Source organism: Vipera berus (genome assembly GCF_964194415.1).
Source record: "Vipera berus genome assembly, chromosome: 11".
NCBI lineage: Eukaryota > Metazoa > Chordata > Lepidosauria > Squamata > Viperidae > Vipera > Vipera berus.
In genome coordinates, this window is record NC_138214.1 from 3,022,380 (window position 1) to 3,034,855 (window position 12,476).

At 40.9% G+C, this 12,476-nt stretch overlaps 1 protein-coding gene across 7 annotated transcripts in view; it reads left to right on the forward strand.

The window, feature by feature from the left end:
• The first annotated feature begins 1,228 nt into the window (after window positions 1-1,228).
• The window catches only part of FMR1 (fragile X messenger ribonucleoprotein 1), a 33,490-nt gene continuing 22,242 nt past the window's right edge, over window positions 1,229-12,476 (forward strand). For 2 of the 7 annotated variants that reach the window (XM_081336489.1, XM_081336493.1), the window contains exons 1-12: window positions 1,234-1,911; window positions 4,816-4,868; window positions 6,019-6,112; window positions 7,726-7,797; window positions 8,265-8,413; window positions 8,815-8,908; window positions 9,003-9,119; window positions 9,822-9,992; window positions 10,085-10,163; window positions 10,959-11,068; window positions 11,675-11,761; window positions 11,968-12,163. In XM_081336489.1, coding sequence (XP_081192615.1) covers window positions 1,861-1,911; window positions 4,816-4,868; window positions 6,019-6,112; window positions 7,726-7,797; window positions 8,265-8,413; window positions 8,815-8,908; window positions 9,003-9,119; window positions 9,822-9,992; window positions 10,085-10,163; window positions 10,959-11,068; window positions 11,675-11,761; window positions 11,968-12,163 — 1,273 coding nt within the window. In that variant the 5' untranslated portion in view covers window positions 1,234-1,860. Of the gene's footprint in view, window positions 1,912-4,815; window positions 4,869-6,018; window positions 6,113-7,725; window positions 7,798-8,264; window positions 8,414-8,814; window positions 8,909-9,002; window positions 9,120-9,821; window positions 9,993-10,084; window positions 10,164-10,958; window positions 11,069-11,674; window positions 11,762-11,967; window positions 12,164-12,476 lie in introns of all 7 variants that reach the window. The other 5 variants (XM_081336490.1, XM_081336492.1, XM_081336491.1 and 2 more) reach the window with 5 other exon arrangements.

The window sequence follows — 12,476 nt, forward strand, 5'->3', positions numbered from 1 at the left end:
CTATTGCCATCCTCCCATAGCATACAACTGTTAAGCCCATAAACCTAGTGCAGGGGTAGGCAACCTTGGCTCTTTGATGACTCGTGGACTTCAACTCCCAGAATTCCTGAGCTGGAGTTGAAGTCCACGAGTCATCAAAGAGACAAGGTTGCCCAACCCTGGCCTAGTGGATCGATCCTTGAGAACGATGGGTGAAAGTAATTGATTATCATTTGACTCACAGGGCTGCTAACTCATAAAAGTGATTTTGGGTGGCTTACAATTGAAGCGTTAAAAAAAATAGAACTAAAACATGAATAAAACGACCAAGAAACACCCGCCCTCCCCTATTAAAAGATAACAAAATCACCACGGTATTATCTTTCTTAACATTATTTATTATGGTTTTCGCAGAGTCAGCCAGGGGTTTAGACCGGATTTGACATTTTTGTCCACCTATCGAGTCCTCCCCAAAGACCTGAGTTAGGCAGATGTGGACGTTAATGGAATTGTCTATTTGGTAGTAATAATAAAATTGGAAGGTACCTTGGATTCATTTCAGCTTTAAGCCGCATAAAAGGGGACAAAGTAACTGGCCACCATGCATTCGATTAGACCAAAAATGCCTATACTTGCAGGGCTGTGCTTCTGTTTACTGATATTTGGTATAAATACTTGGGCTTTGTTAGGCTGCAAATGGTTCTAAATAGTCTTGGGAAGGTGGAAAAGCCACATATCCTACGACCGCACGTTTTAAACTGTCCATTTATTTTCTTGCATAAATATACACGCTTACTTCGCCTCGGGAAATGAACCACCATCGCCGACGCCAAAAAAACACTGCCGGCCATTTACGGCGGCTTCTCCTTTTATAAACCCAGGAATCCCGCCTCCTCCGTCACTTCCCCGCTCGGGATTGGTTGTCTGAGTCGTCCCGGTTTTCATTGGAGAGAGCGGCCGTCACTCCAGATTGAAAGGAGAGGACGGAGGTTATAGTCGCCGTTAGAAGAAACGTCGCGAGGAGGAGGAGGAGGAGCGTGAGAAGCTCGAACGCGCGTGCGTGGGAGGAAAAAAAAACCAAGAAGAGGCGCCCGCGCGCGCTCTCCCTACCGCGACGATCCAAACCGCGCGAGATCTCGTCCCAAACCTTTCGGTCCCGCTGGAGCTCAAGGGGGAGTTCTCGCGCGAACGGGAAGAGGGGGGAGGGAAACGAGAGAGAGGAAAGGGAAGGGAGCGAACGAGAAAGGGCGCTCAAACATTCCGCCGTCCGTCCGTCCGGCGTGCGCAGGCGCAGCGCAAGCCGCGCGCGCCTGCGTGCCTCTCTCGCGCTCTCTCTTTCACTCCTCCCCCGTCCCCTCCGCGGCCCCTCCCACCCGCGCTCGCCGCTTCTCCCGCCGCCGCCGCCGCCGCCGCCGCCTGAGGGAAGGAAGGAAGGCCGGAAGGGAAGGAGGGCGGGGGGAGGAGGAGGAGCGGAGCCCCCGCCGCGTCACGTGACGGCGCCAGGCTTTTAATGTTTACATTTGAGGCGGGCGGCCCGCGGCGCCGCCCCTCCCCCGCTCCGGGCCCCGCGCGCCGCCTCAGCCGCCTCAGCCGCCCCTTCCCGGCGACCGTTTCGCCCTCCCTCGCGGGCTGCCCAGGCCGCGGTCCGCCGGCGCCTTCGGGGCCACGACGCCCGCCTCCGCCCCCGCCGCCGCCGCCGCCGCCATCACGACGAGCCGTGAGGAGAGGGCTCAGAAGGAGCCGCCGCCGCCGCTCGGCCTAGAGCGCCCGCGACGACGACGCCCCGCGCCGCCCGGGCGGGGAGCCGAGGGCGCCCTCCCCAAGGCCGGCAGCGCGACGGGCCGCCTGGCCCGCGGGGCCGCCGCCGCCGCCGCCCTGGCCATGGAGGAGCTGGTGGTGGAGGTGCGCGGCTCCAACGGGGCCTTCTACAAGGTAAGGCCGCCCGCCCGCGCGCCCGCATGGCTGGCTGGGCCCGAGAGGGCGCCGGGCGGGCGCGGGAGAATCCCCGAGCCGGCCCTTCCTTTTTCCGGGGAATGATCGCAGGGACCCCCGGGCAGAGTCTGCCTCGGATCGGGAAGGAGGGAGGGAGAGGCTCGGGTTAAGCCTTTCATGAGGCATCGCGAATCCTCCCCGCCCGCCCCCCCCCCGAGTTTGGGTTTCTCCGCGTTTTCGTTTCTCCCCCCCCCCCCCCGTTATTGTGTTAGACATCAAAGGCCGGAGTTGGGAAAGTGTCGGTTGGTTGGAGATTGTGGGAGCCCTGAAAGGGTCTCTCGGGGACACACACACAAACACACCCGCTCCCCAGGCCGCCCTTGGAGGAGTGCCACTCGAGGGGAGGCATTTGCAGAGGTCTTTCTCCAGCCTTTTTCTCTTTCCAAAAGGATGGAGGAGCCCCGAAGAGCTTTTGCTTCCAGGAATAGGGCTTACACGTTATATGTATGTGTGTGTACACATAATGTATGCGTGTGTGTATACACACATATATTTAAATATGTGTAGATTTGCGTGTGTACATGTGTGTATATGGATATGCATACATGCATTATATTATATTATATTATATTATATATATATATATATGTATATACGTATATATACACGTACAAATATACATGCATATATGTATATTTGTGTGTGTATAATGTAGTGTGTATGCATATGCGCACAAATATACACATACATGCATAAAGAAAATTTTTACCACGTCCATAGTGAAAGTAGATGCATTTTCTTTCACTATTGGTTCTCAGGTTGATGGACTGGGATTTTCAAATTGGGTTCTTTTTCTAGATAGGATGGTAAATTACTTTATTTTGCAGATCCCTGGGGAGGGTGTTGGGATCCCCCCCTTTTTTTTCTGGGGTCCTGGGACCAACACAAGTATACAGCACATTGATGGAGATGAAAAAAGGGGTCTGGAGAGAGGTAACAGGTTGCAGGTTGAGGAAAAACTTGGGAAGAACCATCTGAAGAATCTAAATAGAATGAATACTGATGATGGTAATAATGGGTAAAGTAAATCAAATACCCTAATAGTGGTTAGCCAGCCAGAGCTGTGCTTTTGAGAGTGGCAGCTGTGTAACTTAACAAATAAATAAATAATTAAATTGCATTTTACCAAGAACAGGAGAAACAGTTTGTGTGGTGGTCCATCTGAATTGCTTTCAGTTGCCTGAAATTACATACATTTTTAAAAAAGATTCAAAAGGATCACTGAAGCCAGGAATGCAGTGCTTGTTATCTATGGTTCAAATTAGAAACTTAGTTTAGTTATGTGTCCTCAAGTCCTTGTTGACTCTTAGCAACCACATGGCATACATTAGGCCTACCTTATTTATTTATTTATTTGTTTCATTTATTTGTTTCGATTTATATACCACCCTTTTCCCAAGGGACTCAGGGCGGTTTACAGGGCAAATTAAAACAGTGCAATGTACAAATTAAAATAAAATTAAATTAATAGCCCCAAAAGAGTTTAAAATTTAAAACCATAAAACCCCTCAGTCCAGGCTGAAGCAGCTAAGCATCAAGTTTTTTTAAAAAATGCTCTGCTGTAGGATTCTAATGTGCATACTTTTGTGAGCTTTTACAAATTTTGGTCATTGAGCCAGGCTTATATAACATAAGGCATAGGGTTAAATAATAAAAAGAAATAAATTTGACCAATCCAAATATAATTTGCAATCTAAGTCAGTAATGGAAATTTGCATGCTATAAGCATATTGTTTTATTAGTTCATCTAATAAGCAAGTACTTATGTTAACAAAGAAATGAATGCATGAACAGGAGAATAAAGCATCATTTGTCATTATTCAAATTCATGCATAGAAGTTCAAGATAATCTTGATTTGTTATCTGGTTCTTTCAGAGATATGTTGGATATATGTACTAAATTTTGTGATCTAGCAATTTTAATTTTTAACCGGCTAGATTTGTGCATATTTTCACAACATTAAGTTTCAATGTTTAAAATAGTTTTCCACTATTAGTATAACCGAAGCATGAAGAACAGCTCCTTCTGTAGTGTATATTTGTTACTTGAGCATTGCATTGCGTTTATATCTTTATTTAATAGTATCTTGGTAACCTTGTTTTCTGACTTTGTTCTAAATTTGCAATACCTAACTTATTAAATGATTTATTTTGTTTTTAGATTTCAGAGTTTAACATCTGACCTAACAAGCAGTTCAGATTAAAATCGTATAACCTACTGAATTTTCCATTAAAACGGGGGCTCTCAAACTTTGTAATACCACAACTGCCACCAGAGGATAATGCAGCAAAGTGAGAAAGTCCAGAACAAGTTTTGACAACATTTCCACTGTCCTTGCAAGGTTTATAAGTGTGAACTGCCAACACTAAACTGCTTGAAATCTCTCTGGGGGTCCTAATCCACTTCCACTATGGCAGTCTAGTACTTTTGAAGAAAAATATATTAGGGCTATTTCATCAAAATCTTTTGCCCAGTGATTTAAACTTGGCCCAAAATGTATGTGAGTGCATTTTTTCTCTAGCACCTCGCAGTCCAGTTTCAATCTTCACTTGCTTATAATGAGGATAGTTCTGTGACCGGCAGCAGGCTTAGATTTTCAGCCCGCAACTGGTGTCCTAGAATAATAGCTGGCACATCCATGAACACAATGTAATTTTTTTTTGAAACCTTCAATGTGTCCCATAAGTAGCCAGTTTGTTTATATGGATGGATCACTCCTATCCTCATGATGCTTTCCCAATATAGTATATTTAGAATGTTCAAAGTGGCCCTCTTGTGGTAAGAGAAATATCAATAATAGATTAATATATAATATGCTATTAAATCTTATTTCTTTCTTTCAGGCATTTGTGAAAGATGTCCATGAAGATTCAATAACAGTTGCATTTGAAAATAAGTAAGTATTATTACTTACTTTCTTTGTTTTTATTATTTGTTTTTTTATTATTTCTTACATTCTTTGACCAAGTGACAGAATTAGTGGATCGGAGGAATGCTGTGGATATAATTTACTTGGACTTCAGTAAGGCATTTGATAAAGTAGATCACAAACTACTACTTGATAAGATAGAAAAATGTGGGTTAGACAGCATCACCATCAGATGGATTCATAGCTGGCTGACCGGGCATACTCAGCATGTGGTCCTCAGTGGAACCGCATCTACATGGAGGGAAGTGTGTAGTGGGGTGCCCCAGGGCTCTGTTCTGGGCCCAGTGCTCTTCAACATCTTCATCAAAGATTTGGACGAGGGGATAGATGGGGAACTCATCAAATTTGCAGATGACACCAAGCAGTGTTGAGAACTAATTCATAATTGTTTCTTTTGTACCCTCTCCATCCTTATGGAGCCACCTTGATGAGTTCTCTTTGCAGCCATTGTCCATTAATGTTCTGCATACCAAAACTTGCATAAGCTTTTGTATCTTTGTTATTTGTGGGATGAGCAACCTAGCTTCATGTTATGTTTATATCCCAAAGAATAACCAGAAAGTTTCACATGGGATGAAATGCAATGAACAGCAGTTCTTTTTCAAGAGAGCTGAATTCAGTACCCATGCTGTAAATCCTAAAACACTATCCCAATCTTAATAATAAACTCAGGTTGCAACTTAGTTCTTTGGAAAAGATACTCTGGTTTATTTTTATTTTTTAACAATATAGTGTAAAGTATATAGCAATATATTGCATCATTTCTCTTCTGGGCACTGAGGGAAGTGTAATCTTCCCCTTTGCAAGTCCTATTTTATTTGTGCTAAGCACAAATGACTGAGGGGGTTCTCCATTCTTTCCCCACCTTCTGACTTACTTGATTATATGCAGTTCCACACGCTCACTTATATGCCGTTGTTTATCAACTATGATTACCAAGGATGTGCTTTAAATCCAAGACTGACTTAGCTGTGTATTTATTCAGTTTCTTCCAGTTATCTTGCTTAATCCCTTGGAAATAATTTTAGAATGTCCATCTTTTCTGAATTGGTGTGCTTTTTTGCCCTACAACTGTTAATTTTTAATACCTTAGGGGGTTTTTTATTGTGTATTTTAGCTGGCAGCCCGAGAGACAGATTCCATTCCACGATGTCAGGTTTCCTCCACCTACAGGGTACAATAAAGATATAAATGAAAGTGATGAAGTTGAGGTAAGACCCATTTTAATGTTACATTTTGATTGAGGGTGAAATAACAATAAGATTGCCCTTTCAGGAAAAAAATATATTTGCAGTAGTCTTCAAGTGCTTCTTTCTGTTTCTTTTTCCTCAATTCTGTTACATAACATTTTCTTGGATACTCTTTTGTTCAATCACAGGAGACAAATATTTATCATTGGATACTGCTTTGGACTCAGACACATCATCATAACTTAAGGAATGAATATGTGTAGCAGAGTATAGCGCTAGCTTCACAAAAAGTTTCACCTGACTCATGCAACCTAAATAGGTGTGCCAGTATTAAGGTCCCTTAATTTAATTATACTTTAATTTCCTCTAATGGCAATGGGTGTGATGGGCTGGTATGTTTAATAAGTAAATTCTTGAAATTCTTAAGAATGTAGTTCTCTAGAATAAATATAAAGGTACTCTAAAGGGTTAATTTTTTAAAAAAAATCACTTAGGGCTGGCTTTGCCGAGTACTTCTTGGACAGAAATTCCAGTTGAAGTTCTTTATTCTAACTATGTATATTTTTGTAACCAGACATGATTGCATGAAAATCAAAGTGGGTTGGGCAATCTCCTTGATCTCATGAGGAGCCTCACAAAAATGCTTCTTAAATATTCTTTCTTGCGCTGGTTTTAATCAGAGAGTAGTCATTATGCAGAGCCTGGAGAAGCTAGCAAGGATGGATATTGAACTAGAATTTCTTTGTTGTCCACATTTTGTACCCAGTTTGACAAAGCAATTTAATTTGTGTACATTAAAACAAAACCAAAACTTTTGTAAATCCTTCAAGCTTCTAGTGGACAAAACCATTTGAATTTTAACGTTTGATTTGGAAAACTGCAATACAAGTATTCTATATATGATACCATCTCATTTTTACTGAATATATGGAGGTTGGAATGGGCCAATCTTAACAACTTCACTTTCTCCATGTGCTTTCATTGACCATAAGTACAAGAAGTTGAATATACCCACTGACGTTTTGAAGTGGCCCAGTGTTACAAATCAAACATAAACTTACCAACATATGGAAGATTTTATAAGGCTGGGATAGCAGTAAGAACGTGTCAGCTTCCATTTGTGCCATGTACCATTCATCAATAGAAAAACTACTTGCCAGATTGTTCCAGGTTAGCTGAAGGGTGTTTCTTGTTAAATGAACTGCAAGTGGTGTGGATGTAAGGAGCAATTTAAAGAAGATTAAAACCAATTGCCTCTATAGGGATCCCTTTTCTGTTTATTAGTTTTTCATTTATTTCCTGCCTTTTAAAGAGCTTGGGGTGATGTACTTGGGTGTCTCTCCTCATTTCAGGTTCGTAATCCTAGGAGATACGTTTGGCCTAAGGAAAATCGAATAGCCCCAAACCAAGTGAACTCCATGGTCATGTGATCTGAACCAGCATTTACCATGTTAGCGGTATATTGAGATCTGAGCCTGTTAAATGTAACAAATCAGATTATTGCTGGATGTTTCATTTTAAAGCCAACTTTTTAGTGTGATGATGGCATTAGGATTGCACTGTGCTATTTCTCCACCAGGTGACAACATTTTATTGTGTAACAATGCAATGTTCTATACTGTTATTTCATTTAGGTTTATTCCAGGGCTAATGAAAAGGAACCATGTTGCTGGTGGCTGGCTAAAGTGAGAATGATAAAGGGTGAGGTAGGAATATATATATATTTAATACTTTGTTCTTATTCATAGGGTTTCTGTTTTAAATTGTTGTAAGTCTCTTAGTTTTACTGGATTCTAAATGTAGAATTAAACCTTCAGATTAAGAAACCTTAGTTTAGTAGATTTTGGATGCAGTGGGGAAATTTTTCTGTATGCTCTGGTGCATCTATATCTGTAAAATCCATTTCCATTTTCTCCGTATGCAAAATGCAAGAAATACATGTGCCTATATTCCCATTTGCCATTTCATACATGGTTAAAATCCCATTTGGATTTAATGGAGTAGCGGCTTTCATAAACCCCTATTCCTTTCATTAGTCAATTAAATTGGGATTTTACTGTAATAAATATTGGAACAAAAAGTAAGCAGTGGGGACCTTCAAATATAAAATGTAATCTTAAAACATCACTACCTACTTATACAGTGTCTTGGACAATTTGTTCTTTTCCATTAGTTTTATGTAATAGAATATGCTGCTTGTGATGCTACCTACAATGAAATAGTCACAATTGAGCGTTTGAGATCTGTCAATCCTAACAAACCTGCAACCAAGGATACTTTTCATAAGATTAAACTTGATGTACCTGAAGATTTAAGGCAAATGTAAGTGCAACATTATTCTGTATATAAAGTTATAATCAGTATTCTTAAGATGACTATTGCATTTCCCCCCAATAAGATACCAACTATTTCTTTTCAATGCATTACAACTGTGCATAGCAACTTAGCATTTAATTAAAGGATTTCAAAGATGATGTTTTTCAGTGTGAACAGTCATAGCATTAAGCTGCAATTTAATTGCTGAATGAAACCAAATGAAAATATATAAATATAAATGTTAATTCCCAGAACTGGTTTATTAATCGATTCATTGTGAAATGTGTCACAATAGTGAAGGGCCAGCATGATTCTCTAAACTGCATGGGATTGTATTTGTTATTGTTGAGGTTCTGTGGACAAAATAACAGCACATTCTCTAATCATGGATCTAACTCTTGTTTTAGGTGTGCTAAAGAATCTGCTCACAAAGATTTCAAAAAGGCAGTTGGGGCATTTTCTGTAACATACGATCCTGAGGTCCATCAGCTTATCATTTTGGTAAGTTCCTTTTGGATAGATGGGGTTGAATTCAAATGTTCTGCTTTGTAATAATATTAATTGAAATTTTTCCCCCTCCTTTCTAATTCTTTAGTCTATTAATGAAGTAACAACAAAACGTGCAAATATGTTAATTGATATGCACTTTCGAAGTCTTCGAACCAAGTTATCCTTGATAATGAGAAATGAAGAAGCAAGCAAGCAACTAGAGGTAACAGTTGTAATAATTTTTTTATAGATGTAGCCATCTTGCTGCCAAAGCAAAGAAACTGAAGTTTGACAGTAACATAAACATCAGCAAATCATGCTGTGAGACAACCATCCCTGAGATGTTCTGGACCATTCCACAGCTGTGGATGATGGGATGTGCTTTCTAGTATATTTGGGAAAGTTAGATTTTTTTTCATGCCAATATACGGATTGTGATATTTTGTTTATCAGAAAGACACTGAGTGTTTTAAAAAATGAGTTTTAGCTTTGATAATATTGATCTAATTTCCATGGTTATCTCCACTACTACCTGAACTTTTTCAGATGAATTTATAAGTTTTCTTTAACCTGGGTATTTTCTAAAGAAGATTTCTGAACAATTATCACATTTGCCAAGCAATTTTCGGGATTAAATTCACATATCTGGTAGGCACCTATGTTAGGGATAGTGTTGCCTTCCAGGAATCCATGTAACTTCACCCCCCAGGTAAATATTTGAAATAAATGTGCCAGTGAAAGTATCGTTTGTGAACAATGACTATACTGACCCACGCCATTTGATGTAATTGCTTGGTGTAGTTGCTAAGAAATGCCCAAATAATAAACGAGAGGGAACACCCAACGATCTATCTTATTTTTTTTTAAAGTGACTCCTTGGGCCTTCATATCAAAGGTTTATGTGTAACCCAGAATGTCTTTCCAGAGCTCAAGGCAGCTTGCTTCAAGATTTCACGAGCAGTTTGTTGTACGTGAAGATCTGATGGGTCTGGCTATCGGCACTCACGGAGCTAACATCCAGCAAGCCCGTAAGGTACCAGGGGTGACAGCAATTGATCTTGACGAAGACACTTGTACATTCCATATTTATGGGGAGGTGAGTTGCATTTCCGAAGCTACTTTCACTAAAATGTCCATTGACATTCTGAGGCACTGCAGTGTTTCAAAACACACTTACGTTTTTCTTAGGATCAAGATGCAGTGAAGAAGGCCAGAAGTTACCTTGAATTTGCTGAAGATGTCATCCAGGTCCCAAGAAACTTAGTAGGTGAGTCTGTCAGAATGTGTGTTTGAAACCTGACTATTTTAGAAATAAAGACGGGAGATTTTTCACAGTATGGTTAATCTACTTTTTTTAGCATAATAGCAATTCTGATCATTTGGGCTGACTTAAAATGAAGCTGTAGCTTAATAGGATTGTCTTACTGCTGATTTACAGTGATGTGTCAAACTGGCTACAAGGAACTGTTGACCCAGGATCATTGCTATTCCATTTCATACCCTGCAAATCTGAATTTAATAATGATTTTTTTTCTAATGAATTACTGTACTTCACAAAATAAGTTTATTTTTAATCTTGAAAACAAGGATTTGATTTGGTGGTCATCCTTGTTTCATGACATCAGTTGAGTAGGTTGACATCAGTTGACATCAGTTTGACAAGTGAGGTTACTGTGGTAATTGGACACAGATTTCTCCTTGCAATATTGATATTGGAGGTTATTGTCAGACTTAATTAAATCTCATTTTAATGGGGCATATCTAGTAATTGGTTTCCATCCATTTTAATAAATATTTCCTGCAATTACCAATGTTATCTCAGCATGTAGGAAAATAAATCTTTAAAGTTGAGTCCTTTTGAAAATAAGTACTCAAGTGTTTTTAAAGATGCCTATCAAAGGGACATAAGCACTGATGTCCTTGTGACAACAGACTTACTTTATTGATAGAGAAATGAAATATTTGAGCATCTGTGGAAGGATTTTTGGCAGAATTAACTTGTCATCCATTTTTTCATAATGTTTCTGATTTGAAGAAATGTTTTCTTGTGTACTTTTTATAGGAAAGGTTATAGGAAAAAATGGAAAACTCATTCAAGAGATAGTGGATAAATCTGGAGTTGTGAGAGTGCGAATTGAGGCTGAAAACGATAAAAATATTCCACAGGAAGAGGTATGTGCATTAGTAATGTTCCATATTTTCTACAACCATCTACTTTTTTATTGCAAACCAGTTCAGGGAGCTACTTAATCGTTCTGCCTTTTGTAATATTAGCTAAATAGCCAGGCCAGTTGAATCTTTGTAAATGGTTAATGAGATTACAGGTAGTCCTCAACTTACGACCACAATCAAGCCCAAAATTTACGTTGCTGAGTGAGACGTTTGTTAAATGAGTTTTGCCCCATTTTACGACCTTTCTTGCCACAATTTTTAAGTGGAATCACTGCAGTTGTTAAATTAGTAACCCAGTCGTTAAGTGAATCTGTCAGAAGGTCGCAAAAGGGGATCACATGGCACGCACACCCGGGGACACTGCGATCGTCATAAATATGAACCAGTTGCCAAGCGTCCGAATGTAAATCACGTGACCGTGGGGATGCTGCAATGGTCGAAAGTGTGAAAAATGGTCCTAAGTCACTTTTTTTCAATGCCTTTGTCACTTCAAACGGTCACTGAGTGAACTGTTGTAAGTCAGGGACTACCTGCACGTTGAGTGCTGATACTAGAGTGGCGTGGATGGTGTCATGGAAGTCAATTGATTATGGATTTGCTTTCTAGGGAATGGTCCCGTTTGTCTTTGTGGGAACCAAGGACAGCATCACAAACGCCACCGTTCTGCTGGATTACCACCTCAATTATTTAAAGGTGAGCATTCCACTGACTAGCCTTGGCAAGGAGAGGGAGCCTGGCTTCCAGCTGTTAATAACGCAAAATTATTGAACGTTCTTTAAGTTAATTCTCACAGTTGGTATTCATTCCTAAATGAATTCCTGTGCTGCCTGAAAACGAACCGAGACAGGGATATTCTTAGAATAACCGTAGCCTCTGGCGAATTGCCTCTTTTCCCCCAGGAAGTGGATCAGCTCCGTTTGGAGAGGTTGCAGATTGATGAACAGCTTCGACAGATCGGGGCCACATCAAGGCCACCCCCGAATCGCCCCGATAAAGAAAAGGTCTATATGACTGATGACGGTCCTGGTCTCGGAAGGGGTGGCCGACCTTACAGGAACCGAGGGCACGGCAGGCGTGGCCCAGGCTACGCTTCAGGTGGGTAGCTTGGAAGACTTTGTTCCGGAGGCCTGAAGTTCTGGAATTCTTCACAATGGGGAACAGTCAGGGAGGCTGAGCCGGTCTGAAGGCTGTGCTATAACGATGAAAAGTGCTTCCTGCGTAGAAATGTGACCCCTTCCAAGCTTGTTACCTGGCTCATTTAATTTTAGTATATCCCACATGTCCCATGAATCCTCGCTTTCAAACGATGGAGTAAAAATATACAGGAGGTGCTAAAACTTTCAAACACAATACTTAAATCCGAGCAGTACCATAATTCTACCATACTTTCCCCCGCTGTAAAATATTA